Consider the following 15281-nt stretch of genomic DNA (forward strand, 5'->3'; position numbering starts at 1 on the left):
ACATTTCCTTTTTTTCTCAGTTGTTCATGGAAACTTCTCCAATATAGACAATATTTCAGGTCACAGAACAAGTTTCAGCAAATACAAAAAAAATTACATAATCCCTTGCATTTCATCAGATCATAATGGAATGAAATTAGATGACAACTGCAGAAAAACTAAAGAAACTACATGAGTACATGAAGATTGAACAATATACTTTTGAACAATGAATGGATCATCAAAGAAATGTGGGAGAAATTTAAAAATTTCTAGAATCAAACAAAAATAGACATAGAACACAGTAAAATCTCTGGGACACTATGAAGGTGGTTCTAAGAGGAAAGTTTACAGCAACAAATGCCTACATTTTAAAAATCAGAAAGATCCCAAATAAACAACCTAATGATGCATCTCAAGACCCTAGAAAAACAAGAACAAACCAATTCCAAAACCAGTAGAAGGAAGGAAATAATTAAGATCAGAGCCAAAATTAATGAACAAGAGACTTTCTCTTAAAAAAAGATCAATATAACAAAGAATTGGTTCTTTGAAAAGATAAACAAGATTGATAAACCCTTAAACTAACCCAGAGAGAGAGAGAGAGAGAGAGAGAGAGAGCGAGGAAACCCAAATTAATGAAATTAGAAATCTAAAAGGAGCTATATCCACAGTATATTCGAAATCCAGAGGATCATTAGGGATTATTCTGGAAACTTATATTCCAATAAATTGGAAAATCTAGAAGAAATGGACAAATTTCTAGACACAACCAAAATTGAACCAAGAGGATATAGAAAAACAGACCAATAACAGGGTATGAGATTAAAGCTGCAATAAGCCTTCCAACAAAGAAAAGCCCAGGACCAGATGAATACTCGTTGAATTCTACCAAACCTCTAAAGAGCTAATTCCAATGCTCCTCAAATTATCCCCTGGAATACAAAGGGGATGATCACTCCCAAATGTATTCTACAAATCCTGTATCATCCATATATCAAAACCAGATAAGGACACATCAAGGAAAGAAAACTACAGACCAAAATCCCTGATGAACATAGATGCAAAAAATTCCTTAATAAAATATTAGCAATCCATTGTCAAAACACATTAAGAAGATATACATCATGATCAAGTTTGTCTTATTCCAGAGATAAACTATAAACAACAATCCTAAAATTCATATGGAAGAATAAGAGGACCAGAAGAGCCAAAACAAGCAGTAAGAGCAGTGCTGGAAGCACCACGATCCCAATCCCAAATCCTATGACAGAGCTATAGTCACAAAACAGCGTGGTAATGGCATAAAAACTGACAAGTAGACCCATGGAATAGAAAACACAGAGACCAACCCACATGGTTACAGTTATCTGATCCTTGACAAAAACACCAAAAACATATATTGGAGAAAAGATAGCCTTTTTAACAAACAGTGCTGGGGAAACTGCATATTCTATAAAAAAAAGATTGGAACTAGATCCCTATCATTCACCCTGAAGCAAAGTCAACTCAAAATGGATCAAAGACCTAGAAATAAGATCAGAAACTTTAAAACTGCTGGAAGAAAACATAAGATCAGCATGACAACATGTAGATGCCAATAATGACTTCCTCATTAGAACTCCTAAAGCTTAGGAAATTATGCCAAGAGTTAATAAATGGGATGGTATCGAATTAAAAAGCTTCTGCATAGCAAAGGAAACAACTAAGAACATGAAGAGACAGCCTATAGAATGGAAGAAAATTTTTTTGCCAGCTACATTCCAGATAGAGTATTAATATCCAGAATATATGAAGAACTAAAAAAAAACTTAATACAAAAAAACCCCCAAATTTCCCACTGAATAAATGGGAAAATGAAATAAAGGCATGTCCCAAAAGAAGAAATACAAATGGACAATGAAAAAGTGTTCAACATCCTTAGCAATCAGAGAAATACAGATCAAAACTATACTGAGATTTCAACTAACTCCTGTTAGAATGACAATCGTCAATAATACAAATAATGATAAATGATGGCAAGGATGCAGAGAAAAGGGAACACTTATACACTATTGGTGTGACTGTAAATTAGTCCAACCACTATTCAGGATGGTAATTTCCTCAAAACACTAGGAATGAGACCATCATATGATCAAGCTATACCACACCTCAATATTTCTCCAAAAGAACCAAAATCAGCATAGTCATAATACATGAATACCCATGTTTTATAGCAGCACAATTCACAATTGCCAAGTTATGCAACCAATCTAGGTGCCCATAAACAGATGAATGAATAAAGAAAATGTGGTGTATGTATACACAATTGAATTTTATGCAGTCATTAAGAAGAATGAAAGTACATTATTTCCAGGAAAATGGATGGAACTGGAGAAGAAAGATCATGTTGAGTGTAAAATACCAGGCTCAAAAAGTCAAGGGTCATATGTTTTCTCTCATATATGGAAGCCAAAAAGAGAGAGGGGAAAAAAAAAAGGTTGGGGGTGGGCAGGGGAGGATTTCAAGAAAAAGAGAAGGGAGACCAGTAGAGTAGTTGGGGGAAGGGAGGGAAAGGGAGGTATTAGGTGGTGTAATTGACCAAATTTTGTTATGTGCATGTATGAATATATAACAACAAACCCCAGTGTTTTTATAATTATAATATACCAAAAGATAATAAATAGCACCTATGCCAAAAAGTGGGGGAAAAATGTGGGAAGCAGTATCACTTGATAAGAAATTCAAAACATTAAATGCTTTTTTAGAAAAGAAGAAAGATTCCAGAGGCTGAGGCAGAAGGATCCCAAGTTCAAGGCCAGCCTCAGCAACTCAGACCATAAACCACTGAGCAAGACTCTGTCTCAAATTTTTAAAAAAGTCAGGGAGGCACTGAGGATGTGGCTCAGCGGTAAAGCACCCCTGGGTTGAAGAAAAGGAGGAGGAGGAGGAGGAGGAATAATAATAATAATCTATGCTTCCACCTTAACAAACAACGTGGGAAAAAAGGAAAGTAAATTAGACCCAAAGTAAGCAGACAAGAGAAAATAAGAAAGAGCAAAACTCAAAACAAATTAAAAAATTCACTGAGAATGATTATTGTTCTTTGAAACGATCCATAAGATTAAGAAAACTCTGGTCATTTGACTAATGACAAAGGGAAGAAAAATTTTATGAATATGAGAAATGAAAGGGAGACATCACTATAGGAACTACAGAAATTAGAAGCATAAAACAAGAAACTTATGAGCAACTTTATGTGCTTACATTGGAGGACTTATATGGAATGGACCTGCAGGATGCAAACTAATAAAACTCGTTATCATCCTGATAACCTGAATACCCTATGTTGATTAAGAAAAGTAAAGTTATTGTTAAAAGTCTTTTTATGAAGAAAATGCGAGCTCAACTAGCTTTACTGATGAATTCTACCATACACCAAGGAAGAGAAAACACTAATAATACACATACTTTCCTAGAAAACAGAAAGAAAAACTTCTCAACTCATCTTTTAGGCTAGAAATACTCTGATAGCCCAAGAATTTGCAAAAAAAAACTACAGATCAACATCCCTTATGAACATAGAGACAAAAATCCTCAAGAAAATATTAGCAAATACAACGTATAAATATATAAAAAGAATAATACATCATGACCAAAATGGGTTTATATTGGGAACTTAAGGCCAGTGCCATATTTAAAAATTAATCAGGCTAGGCTTGCTGACACATGCCTGAGATCCCAATAAATCTGGAAGCTGAAGCAGGCGTATTGCAGGTTCAAGGCCAGCCTTGGTAATTTAGTGAGGCCCTTTCTCAAAATTTAAAAAAATTAAAAGGGCTGAGGGTGTAGCTCAATGATTGTAAAGTAGGCCAAAGACCCCCACCCAGAAGACCCCTGCCTAACTAAGCTTCTTCAGAGACCTTCAAAATTTCTGTTTAGAATAATTGTTCTTAGACTATCAGCAGAAATTTCTACAACAGAGTTTTCAGGTGGAGGGTGTGTTTGCAGAGACAGAGTGTGATAAGGGACTGCAGAGCCAGCTGGTGGGAAGAAAGGGGAAGAGCACTCTCCCTTTCTTGGACACTGATTCTCACAGAGAGTGTCCTTGGTCTGAATTGGGTGCCCAGAACAGTAAAAACATTGCTTTTGTGTGGACTTCTACAGATTATCAACCTCTGAGCCTCAGTGTCCAATCTTGTCTGTCCAGCCTGTCTGTCCTACTTCAGTAGAGCACCCTGTGATCAATCCTCAGTACCATCCCCCCACACACACAAAAAAATCAATCAGTATAGTTGACTATAGCAACAGTCTAAAGAAAAAAAAAAATTAGCCAAGCATGATGGTGCATGACTATAATCTCAGTGGCTCTAGAGGCTGAGGCCTCAGGAGGATCACCAATTCAAAGCCAGCCTTAGCAACTTAGTGAGGCCCTCAGCAACTCAGCAAGACCCTGTCTCTAAATAAAACATAAAAAAAGGGCTGGGGATGTCACTTAGTGGTTAAGTCCCTCTGGATTCATTCCCTGGTACCAAAAAAAAAAATTATATGATCCAATTATATGACACAGGACAATTTTTTGGCAAAATTCAACATCCATTCCTGATAAAAAGCTCTCAGTAGAATAGAAATAGAAGGAAACTGCATCAATCTGATAAGGGGCATCTATGAGAAACCTGCAGCTAACCTTTTATACACAGAAAAGACTGAATATTTCCCCTATAATGTCAGGAGCAAGACAAAGATGTCCACTCACACTATTCCTATTCAATAGCATATGGAAAGTCCTAGCTATGAAATTGTCAATAAAAAGAAATAAAAGCCATACAAACTAAAATATAGAAATTAAACTGTCCCTATTTTCAGATGACATGATTGTCTACCTAGGAAATTTTTAAAAATCTATGAACAAGGGTTGGGGTTGTAGCTCAGCCTCAGGTAGAATGCTTGCCCTGGGTTGGATCCTCATCACCACATAAAAAAACAAAACAAAACAAAAACTATGAACAAGCTCTAGAAAAGCAAGTGAGTTCAGAACAAAGCACAAATCCAACCTGCAAAAATCAATGTATTTCCACATTCTTACAATGAATAATTAATTAGAAACCAAAATTTAAAAAGGAGTACAATTTCCAATAGCTGGAAAAAATACTTAAGTAAAAATGAAACAAAATACATGAAGGATATATATGCCAAAAATCACAAACCACTGAAACAAATCAAAGATCTAAATACTGGTAAGACATATTATGCTCATGAATTGGAATATTCAGTTTAGTTATCTATTTTCTCTAAATCTACAGATTTTTTACAATCCCAATTTAAATTTCAGCAGGATTTTTTAGACACTTTTAAAAATAGTGTTATTGTATTTTTTATACCATTATTTTATTTGTTTAAATGTATGTGGTGTTAAGGATTGAACCTAGTGCCTCACGCATGCTAGGCAAGTGCTCTATCCACTGAGCTATGGCCCCAGCTCCTCAGCAGGATTTTTTTTACATGTATAGAAAAGTAGATTTTAAAATTCATATGGAAAGGCAAAGATATTAGGATAGCCAAATAACATTGGAGTTTCATTTCTTTGGGATGGAAACCCTGAAATTAAACTCAAAAGAGACTGAGGCCCAGGTCAGAGTGCCAATTTACTAGTTTCCACTGGGAAATGTAACCCCAGGGACCCAGTACCCTCCCACCTGCTGATCCCTTCTTGTGGTTCTATTTACATGGCAAATCCCATTCCACTCAGCAGGTGCTGGATGAACCTGTAATGAAGTCAAGGGTGTGAGTGTGACCATCTCAGGTGCTGGTATCACCAGGCTGTGGCAGCCAGATGCTTATTGTAAGTAAGACATAAATAAAATTTTAACACTTGCTTAGTAGCAAGGGTATTTTTATGTATATATTATGCTGATTCAAAACAATTTTTACTGATTTAGTTTTTCACGCATACTTTCCTCCCTTCTTCTATTAATTTCTTCTTGTCTAGATCATTCTCAACAGTACACAAACATGTAGTAATAAAAATTCAACGCACACATAAACATACCCTTAATTTCACATTCTTTCTAGTTACCAAGCAACTCTTTTGCTTTCCTTTACAGCAAAATTTATTTAAAGTATTGTCTATCTATGCTCATCTGCCCTACTTTTTCACTTTCTACTGTCTGTGGAACCTCCTCCAATCAGGCTTTTTCCCCATGGCTCTCACTGAAAAGATCTTGTTAGTGACACAAATGGCCATTATCTTACTAAAGCCAGTGGTCACACACAAACACACACACACACACACACACACACCCAAGGGCCTCCCTTCCTTCCTCCCACAATGTCATTTAAAGATACAGCCAACCCTGCCTTTCATCAGCCATGGTCTCCTCTCCTTGCATTTCTGATTTCTTGTCACCCATTGCCAGAAATATCAAAGCTCTCCATTTGCAAGCCATAACCACTCGCTCACCTCCCTAAACTCCTGTGCACTTCTCAGTTATATTTCCAGGCAAGTGGGGAGTTGGTGAAGTTCCTCCATCCCAGCCACTCTTCCTCCAGTCTTCCTTCCCTCCCCTGTGTCACAAAAGCACTCAGTTTTCTGAGGACAGGTGACCAAACATGTGTTGTGAAAGGAGTGAGCCGAGCCAGCAGCCTGGTGTGGGAAATGGAGAATGAAGAGAAAGTGGGAAATAGACATGTGCGTGTGGCACCTCTAGACGCAGGCTCTGCAACCTTCACAGAGGAGCAGACGCCTTCACCTACGGACTGAACCACCACATGAGCCTCCCTTGTGAAACAGGAGGGCTTTGTGATGCAGTCTGCAGCTTGTTCTGTCCTCTGTGAGGCGGACATGACAAGGGTGAAGCACTGGGAGTCATTTGGCACTAAGCCCCTGAACGCCTAGATATGGAGATGGTTGGTCTCCTCATGCTAAAGAAGCTTAGGCCATGTTGACCTTTACATTTGTTCTGTGGGACTTTGGACAATTCTTATATACATATGGCTTCATTTTCATCATTATCTTAATTATCTGGCAGATTAGACGGAGTTACTGTGGATTGAAGCTCGAGCCTACAAGAAGCTGCTGCCGGGTAGGGAAACACTGTGACCACAATTGAACTAGTTTAAGCTTTCAAGGTCCAGGGTCACACCTTATGACCTCACTACCCCTCCCTGCCAAATTTAATACCATACCTTCAGGTACTTTTATATAGTCCTTTTTTCCTCAGAGGCTAAAAGCATTTTTTTAACAAGTTCACCCCTGTACTTTACCCTGACTGAAAAGCCAACAACCTCTGATTGACTTGAGTGGAGACCTGGATATGGGATCTACTTCACTGGCTCTCAGAAGATCTCCCCATATGGGGGAATTTCTGGCTTACAGTCCTTTAAATCACAAGCTCAAGTCCTGTGACTATTAGAACCATACCTCCTTCAGGGTGTACCATTCTTCCTCTTGTTTTATGCCAATTTCCATCAGAACTTCTCATAGACCTATGGGAGGTACAGAGTTTGGAAAAGACTTAAAGAGAATCAGAAATAGCAGAGAAGGGAAAAATGTTGAGGTGAAAAAAAAAGATGAAGTATAGATAAAGGAAATGTAGAAGAGTATATAAAATGCAGACAAATACATAGAAAAGGATAGGAAATGTATGTAAACTTTGTCTCATTTTGGTCATGAAAAAGAAAATGGTGTCCCACTTTCATTCTAATGTTTTTGTCTTCAAGCGTCACCGAAAAGTCAGGCAAAGGGCTAGAGATGCAGCATCAAGAGGTAAAGTCCTAAATTCTTCTCTGACTCCCTTCCACTGTGGGCTAGCTTCCCATGTGGTAGTTGTCCCTCTATGACCCCTGGTGTCAGGAAACGGGTGTTCTAACCACTGAAGTCTCCAACTACCCAAATCGGCAACGTTCACAGAGGAATTCTGTGGGTAGGAAATCAGAACCTGGGAATGTTTGAAAATTGTCTACCTCATTCCCTGGAGAATAAAGAATTGAGGAAGTAAAACAGATGCCCTTAATGGTCATTTGCTAGTTTTAAAATCCTTTGTAACACTTCATCTCTCAGTCTTGTCCTCCATAAAACCATCTGATGACCCTCCCTCACAGTGAGGTTGTGAAGGTCAGACGATAATAGGCGCAGGAGAGCAAGTCATGAATGATCCGATTTACATTGAAGTGTCTTAGAGTATTGAACAGTTGAATTTTTCAGTCCCCTCTCGCTGAGAGTCAAAGGGCTCCAGCTTCTTAGAGAATGTCCCTGAAGTACACACATGACATAAAACTGTCCTGGTTCCTCAGCTCGAAGATTTTGCCAAGAAGAAGCTGAGAAGCCGCGGAAGCTGCTCTCTGTCATGAAAAGGTGATCTCTTGCTCTTTGCAGTCTTTCAACTCCCAGCCTGCCTTGTGGTGGTCTCTCAGCCTGGGCTGGAGCAGAAATGAGGAGAGGAATAATGACTGGGAGGAGACAGATAGGATGGAGGCTGGTTCCCTGGTTGAGCGGTTTGCAAGGGAAGACAGTAGTTCAAACACCTCAAGAGAGAAGAGACACCCTATTCAGCAATGTGCTAGGGTCACAGTAGTTCTACAATTCAAGATTTGATCAGTAAATAAAAAACAGTACATGGGGTTACACTCAGCCAGGACACAATTATCCCATTAAGAGAATGGGTTTTGCACAAAGCTCTCCTCTTTCTCATGTTCTTTTTAGAGTTACACATTTTCAAGGGAAGATTCCTGGGTCTTCCTGGACCCTGCTGACATTTCCTCCTCTGGTCTGTCTTCAGGAAGGACAATTCCTGGGACCCCTCATCCAGGAGCCTATTATCTTCTTAAATTTTCTAGAGAATGAGACTGATAATCAACAGAGGCTGGGTACAGCAGCACAGACATCCCATAAGGGATTCATTCTCAGAATGATGAGTTCCCATAAGGAACTCATTTTTCATAGCATAGGCCCCACTCTTATAGGACTCAGAGATGGAGGTAGAAATCCTCAGCCCACAATTCTTGCAGAGGTAGATGTCACTCTATTAATGATTGCCATGATTTCCTTCCCAGCCACAGCTGGCTTCCCCAGAAGGAAAGCATGCGGCAGCTTCTGTGTGCAGATCCCTACTGCCAAATCTGCAATGGTGTGGCTCTGGAGATTCAGCAATTGCTGGAGGACGAAAACAACCAGATCTCCCCTACATTTCTGGGGCCATCACAGGGCTCTTCCTGCTTAGAGACGTTGTCCGTGTCAAGTATGTCTTTTGAGCAGAATCTGGAGCTCCATTCCCAGCACTCCAGAGACCTTTCAGGGACATCTGTCACCCCAGCACTAACAACTGAAGAAATCAGCATTCAAGAATACTGGACTGATCGCCTCCCGCTAGGACAGGAATTTCAACTGGTAGAGATGCCTGTAGGTCCACAGACTATGGTTTCTTCAAGGCTTGAGTTGTCTGTGGTTCCAGGGAATGAGCAGGAGATGAGACAGAACAACCCCAATTTTGTCCAGGGGAACCAAGGCCAGCAGTCCTTGAATACTCAGGTCACTTTTATGCCCCTAACCCAAGAGCTCACAACCTTGGCACAACCTTTGGCCTTGCATATAGTCCCCTATGCACACTTGCCATTCTTTAGTCCTGAAGTCCTGAGGCTTCTTGAAGTACATGTAAAAAAATGGATGCATTTCCAGAGGTGGGGGCTCCCCAGGCGAGTGGAGGAATCCCTGAGGCAGCTTATGCCAAACCCACCAATGTATTGCGAGTCTGAAAATAACCAACCAGTTTCTTTAATCCAAAATAATACTTCTCAGATCTGTGTCCATAGATTTGGGACTATTTCTCACCAGACCTGGTGCTCATATGTGGCTGGCCAACCCACTCAGACCTTCTGGGTTTCTGAATGGTCCCTTATAGATTCAGAACAAAGACACCACTGCCAGAAAACCCCAAAACCAGTGGCTTTAGCCTTGCCATCTCCAGCCCTTAAAGACCTAAATGACCTCTATTCACTGCCAAGTGGTCAGGCAAATAACTCACAGAGCAAATATAACCAGCTCTTCTGTGGCCTCCCTACTCTGCATAGTGAATCCCTGGTGGCCACTTTCTTGGACTCTAAAGGCCTCTCCAGGAACAAGAGTATGCCCAGGTCCCCCTTGAATGGTTCTCTTCTCTTCAATGAGCTCTATCCCCTGCTGTCCAAAACTCCACCTGAGTCAGCCCCAACCTCAGCCGCAGGCTCACACCCAACCCCCCTAAATTGCATGTCTCCCTCTAAGAATCAAGTCAGTGTCCCATTTCTGACTACAGCTGAGTGTGAAGCCTTGGAATGGCACTTGCTGCAGAGGCAACTCCAGCTTCAGTGGGACCTGCCAGCAGTCTTCCAGAGATCTCAGCATGCTCCAGGTCCCAAGCAGTATGAAACATGTGACAAAATCCAACCTTCTGAGACCATGAAGACCTCCTGTCCAGGAAAGTCCTTCTCAGTCCTCACCAGGGAACTGCTCTTCTTCCCAGAGCATGCCCGCAGGCTGCTGGAATTCCATCTCCAGAAGCAGTTGATTCCACCATCGCTGGGGCCTGCCCCCAAAGATTCAGCAGTCCATCCAGTTGCTCCTTTCCTCCACTGACCAGCAGACCCTGACCTGGAGCAGTACAGCCCTACCCAGGGTGAGCATGCCCCCGCTTGCAACCCTAGACGACAGTGAAGCTGGTGTCCTATTCTCACCCATGGTAGCCCAAATGCCCACCCCCATGCCACACTTGTTTGCCCAAGCCAAGGAAATATTGCAGAGCCACATCGACTCCAAATGTGGACAGATCCACCAGGGCCAGGTCCCTGCCTGTGTATTCAGCTCCTGGGAATGCAGAATTCCTGGAGGCCTGGCAGTGGCTCCCTTCCCTTGCATTCCACAAAGCCAGCACCCGGAACTGCAGGCAGCAAGTGAACCTGACCCTCAGCCCAAAGTTATGCCCTGGATGCCAGTGGCCCTTTGATCAGCAGCAGCAGCAGGCCTTACCAAGTGCTGACACTGAACACCCTAAGCTGCCCCGAGTCCTGTCTGATACAGCCATTGAGAAACTGGAAAACCATGCTGCGGCACAAGTATCTGGTCTTCCTGTCAGGCCTGCCTGCTCTGTACTGTGTGGCCCTCTCTAGGGCCATGGCTCCGGCAATCTGTAGTCAACCTGTAATCACAGAGATGGTGTCTGGGCCTGTGGAAATCCCAGAGGAGCCTCCAACTCCTCCACTGACTCAGATGATCTCATCTGAAGACCCCTGCAGGAGGCTTGAACCATGCTTTCAAGATGACGAATGAGACTTGGGCAGACAACACAGAGGAGTTCCAGCCTGAAGTTCGGGTAGAAGAAATGACAGAGATGGTGACTCCAAGGAGCCAGACTCTTCCTACTATCCCTTCCTCATCCAAGACACACATCCTGGCCAAACTAAATTTTCACCTGAGAAAAAAGATCATAGAGATACACCTGGGAATTTCCATAAGGATAAGGGAGAAGAGGGAACCAACTGAAGGATTCACAGAGAACAAATCCACACAGGAGTCTCTTGGGAGTCTAAGCACCCCAGAAAGCACAGTAGTCCAGGAACTGTCCATCACACCAGAGTCTCCTCCTGCCCCAGACTCAGAATGGATCCCCCTTAAAAAACAGCTGGCCACTGAGTTGAAGGCAGTACAGCACAACCTAAAGTCACTTAGTTCCAAACCAGTGCCCCATGGATCACCCCCCCCGGGCTTCCAAGATTTCACAACTCAATGCGAACATGACCCAGGCCCAGATACTTTGCGTTCAGGTGGAGGCCAGTGTGAATAACCCCATCCTGGAGGAACCCTGGATCCCTGAGCCCCCAAATCCTGACAAGATCAAGGACTCAGCCCAAGTCCTGGCACTGGCAGAAAAGAAAGAGGACCCAGGGAAACCCAAGGCAGCAGGGGACCTTGGAGAAGGGGATGCAGGGCTTGGGATCTCCTCAATCAGTGAAGAAAGACACCCTGCTGAAGATCAGAGGCCAGAAAGGATGAACAGGACATCCCGAGGCTCCTGGCGATGGAACCAGAGCTTTCTTCTTGAGGATCCCTGTCCACCTAGCCACCAGCATCACCCTCAGCTGCAGTCCCCAGAGCCACCCCCAGTAGTTCCTGGGGGGAAAGAATCTGAGCCTGACAGGCAAGACAGTCCAAGCAAGCCACATGTCATCCCTGAGCCCACAAGGAACCCTAAGAATGCCCAGCCCGTGGTGCCCTGCGTTTCCCAGGACAAGTCTTTCCTCCCCCAGAAAATTCAGGGTAAACCTCTGCAGGGCCAAACTCTGCACAGTCAGGTCTTGCAGGGGAAGGCAATGCCAGCCCATTCTCACAAGAAGCCCATCGTTCCAGAGACTGGCTTGAGAAATAAAATAAAATCCTTTCTGCACTGCATTACCCCTGAGAAGAAAGGCAAAGGGCACGTAGAGTCCATGTTCTCCAAAGCTGGGAAAGTGTCCAAAACCAGAAAAGAAAATGTTGAAAAGAGCCTCATTCCAGCCAAAAGCCCCATGGGGAGAACTAAGACAGAGAAGCCAAGTGGGCACCCCAAGGACCGTTCAGCCTCCCCTGAGAAGCCAATGGGCCTGGCCTTCTTAGATGCCAAGGCCCGTTCAGCCTCCCCTAAGAAGCCAGCAGGCCTGACCTTCTTAGATACCAAGACCCGTTCAGCCTCCCCTGAGAAGCCAGTAGGCCCAGCTGCCTTAAATGGTCCCCATTCCCCAGACAGTAAGCTCCGGCTACGCTCCCGACAGCATGGCTCTGCCTCAACCCTGGGCCATCCCCGCCACTGCCCTCGGCACTGTCCTCGAGTGGCTTGTGCCTCCCATCCAGGGAGCCTCCCCTAGCTCCCAGCCCTCAGCTCTGAAACATCGTCCTGCTCCAGAGAACTCCCAAAGCAATGAGGAAGTGTTTCGAGGCTCCCCAACCTGGGCATTCCTTGAAGAGCGCTATTTTCATTTCCATTGATGAACAGGTGTAGCAGAGCACCACCTGAAATAATAGTCTATATCTCAAAACAAAGAGTTGTCTCTTTCCTCTTTATCACACTGTACTTTGTTAAGAGAAGGCATGAGGTAGGCTAAGACAACCTTCCTATGTAGGCAAGGAGCTTTAACCTACATTTCAGATGAGTCATTTTAAAGAAATGCCAGAATGTTCCCTTATTGAGGGATTGTTTTTGTGTTTATCCAAAGCACGTAGCTAATGTGATAAATATCTAAATTAAATGATAGAAACTCCCTTGTAGGCATTGGGAAGATCATTCTAGAGAAACCATTCTGGGAGCTTGCTATAACCCTGTTGCCTATCTCTCATTCCACTGCCTAAGGAGTGTGGGATGGCTCCCTCCTGGAATGAGGTCCCAGTAGAAAAGCAGAGCGGCTTGTCCCCCTCCCTTCAGGGAACCTGGAAGAAGGAGCATGAAGTTGGAGGTCTGTGTACCTGGGACAAAAGCTGACATGTTCCTGATCTTGGAGCATGATAAGGGACAAAATTCAATTTGCTTGGTACTAAAACAAACTTCGAGCCAGGAGGCAAAGGCAATGCCAGAGTTCTCAGGTAGAGAGAGGGAGTAAATACTGAGCATGGGTCTCCTTGGCCTTAGTGTGATGAAGGAATGAGCATTTAAGTTTCTGGGAAAGAATCACAGTTTTCCAAACGTATTTGAGCGTATCAAGTTACTGCCAGCAGTTTATATCCATCTCTAGTACTGTGTCCTATTTCTACACTACCTACACCTGGAGTCTCCCATCCTTACTACCTGAGTATACTTTCATGGTAAGTAATTGTGCTGAAATCAACTAAATCCCTCCCAGGATCTGCATGGTAACTTCCCCTCAGAGGATGACTCCTGTGGTTTTCCCCTACCAAGGACTGTACTAAGTAAGTGTAATAGCTCCAGTCCTTGATTCCTGCCATCCCTTCCTTCCATCTCTTCATTATGTCCCATTGCATTCCAGAAAGCACCAAAAACATTCATCTTGATAGTCAAAAGAAGGCTCTTAAGGTTTTTAGAAAGTGTCCAGTCTACTAACCAGCCATAAAAAGTGATCATAAAAATCTAAGCGTTTAATGCTACACATGAGTCTCTACAACCAAATCAAAATTCTGGCCCCTTTGCCTCTCTCGCTGGGAATATCCAATATTTTGCTGTTTCAGGGAAATGTCTGTTTAATCATTAATGAAATATGTGCAATTCTCTAAAAATTTTAATGAAATGGAGAAATCCAAGATGGAACTGAGAAGCAAGCTGAGGTCTGTAAACAGCTACAAAGAAAGGTAAACCCCATCAAACTATGTCCTAGCCACATTCTCCCCATAGAATGAAACCCCTCCTATAAATCTGTTTAGAAGGCCTCTTGTACAGCTTGCTATACTGAGATAGAGCTCTTTCCTGCTAGCTATTTAGTCCAGACTGCACTCCCACCCTCACTCACAACCCCATCACTGAGTGGGTGATCCCCCACCAAAAGTAGCCTCAGTAACCTTGGACATTCAGTTGGAACACTTTTTTAAAAAAACAGCAAATTATTTAAAACAAATCAGACTCATTCTCTGGATTTTTATTGAACCCCTCTATGAGCTTTGGCTTATTGGCTTCCTCAGGAAACTTTTTTAATTGCCCCAAACACTTGCCCTCTAGTTTTGGCCTCTTGGAGTGGTGAGCAAATGAACTTGGTGGGGTTAGAGCACTGCCATTAATGTTGAATCAAAATAGGCTTATTTCATAAGCATTGTAAATATCTTGTAAGTATTTGTGATACTCTTAGAATTGTTATCTGCTAGGCTGATACTTTCAAAGACAACCATTCCAGCTCACAAGAGGACAAAAAAATGAAAAAAACAGCTGCTGGTGTCCCTTTAAATGACTGGAAGCCTGCCTCTAGAATTGCTTTATTTTTTTTTTCCAGACAAGGTCCTCAGAGAAACAAGAGACTCAGAAGGAAGCAAAGTCATCCAGTCACCCAGCTTCACCCTCTCTGGAGACCTAGAAGTGACCTTTGCTGATTTTAATATTGTTATCTGTCCAGGGGCCTTCTAGTCTGCCATTTTATTCAACACAGGTTAGATGAATTAAACAAGGACTTAGACTTTACACTTTTGCCTGTGAATGTCCCATGGGTGGTTAAAATTAGGATCAGGGACTTAGCATCTCTGCCTCTTGCATGCTTCCCCCTGACTCTGAGCCACCTTGGATTCCATGAGCAATAGGTGTGATTGATAAACATCTTGTAGCAGTTGGAAAGCTTCATGGTGGCCATCACACTCAAATTCCCTCTAAACTTTGAGGAGAGTGTCC

The 15281-nt window shown here is 42.7% G+C and overlaps 1 protein-coding gene across 1 annotated transcript; it reads left to right on the plus strand.

The window, feature by feature from the left end:
- Positions 1–6862: 6862 nt before the first annotated feature.
- Positions 6863–12975, plus strand: LOC107147828 (protein FAM205A-like). Its single transcript, XM_048783456.1, is given in 9 exon segments — positions 6863–7040; positions 7678–7723; positions 8251–8311; positions 9010–10501; positions 10503–10931; positions 10933–11025; positions 11027–11251; positions 11253–11681; positions 11683–12975. Coding segments are annotated over 9 exon segments (4065 nt in total). The 5' UTR covers positions 6863–6896; the 3' UTR covers positions 12829–12975.
- Positions 12976–15281: the final 2306 nt, after the last annotated feature.

The sequence above is a fragment of the Marmota marmota genome, unplaced genomic scaffold (assembly GCF_001458135.2).
Source record: "Marmota marmota marmota unplaced genomic scaffold, marMar, whole genome shotgun sequence".
NCBI classification, from domain to species: domain Eukaryota; kingdom Metazoa; phylum Chordata; class Mammalia; order Rodentia; family Sciuridae; genus Marmota; species Marmota marmota.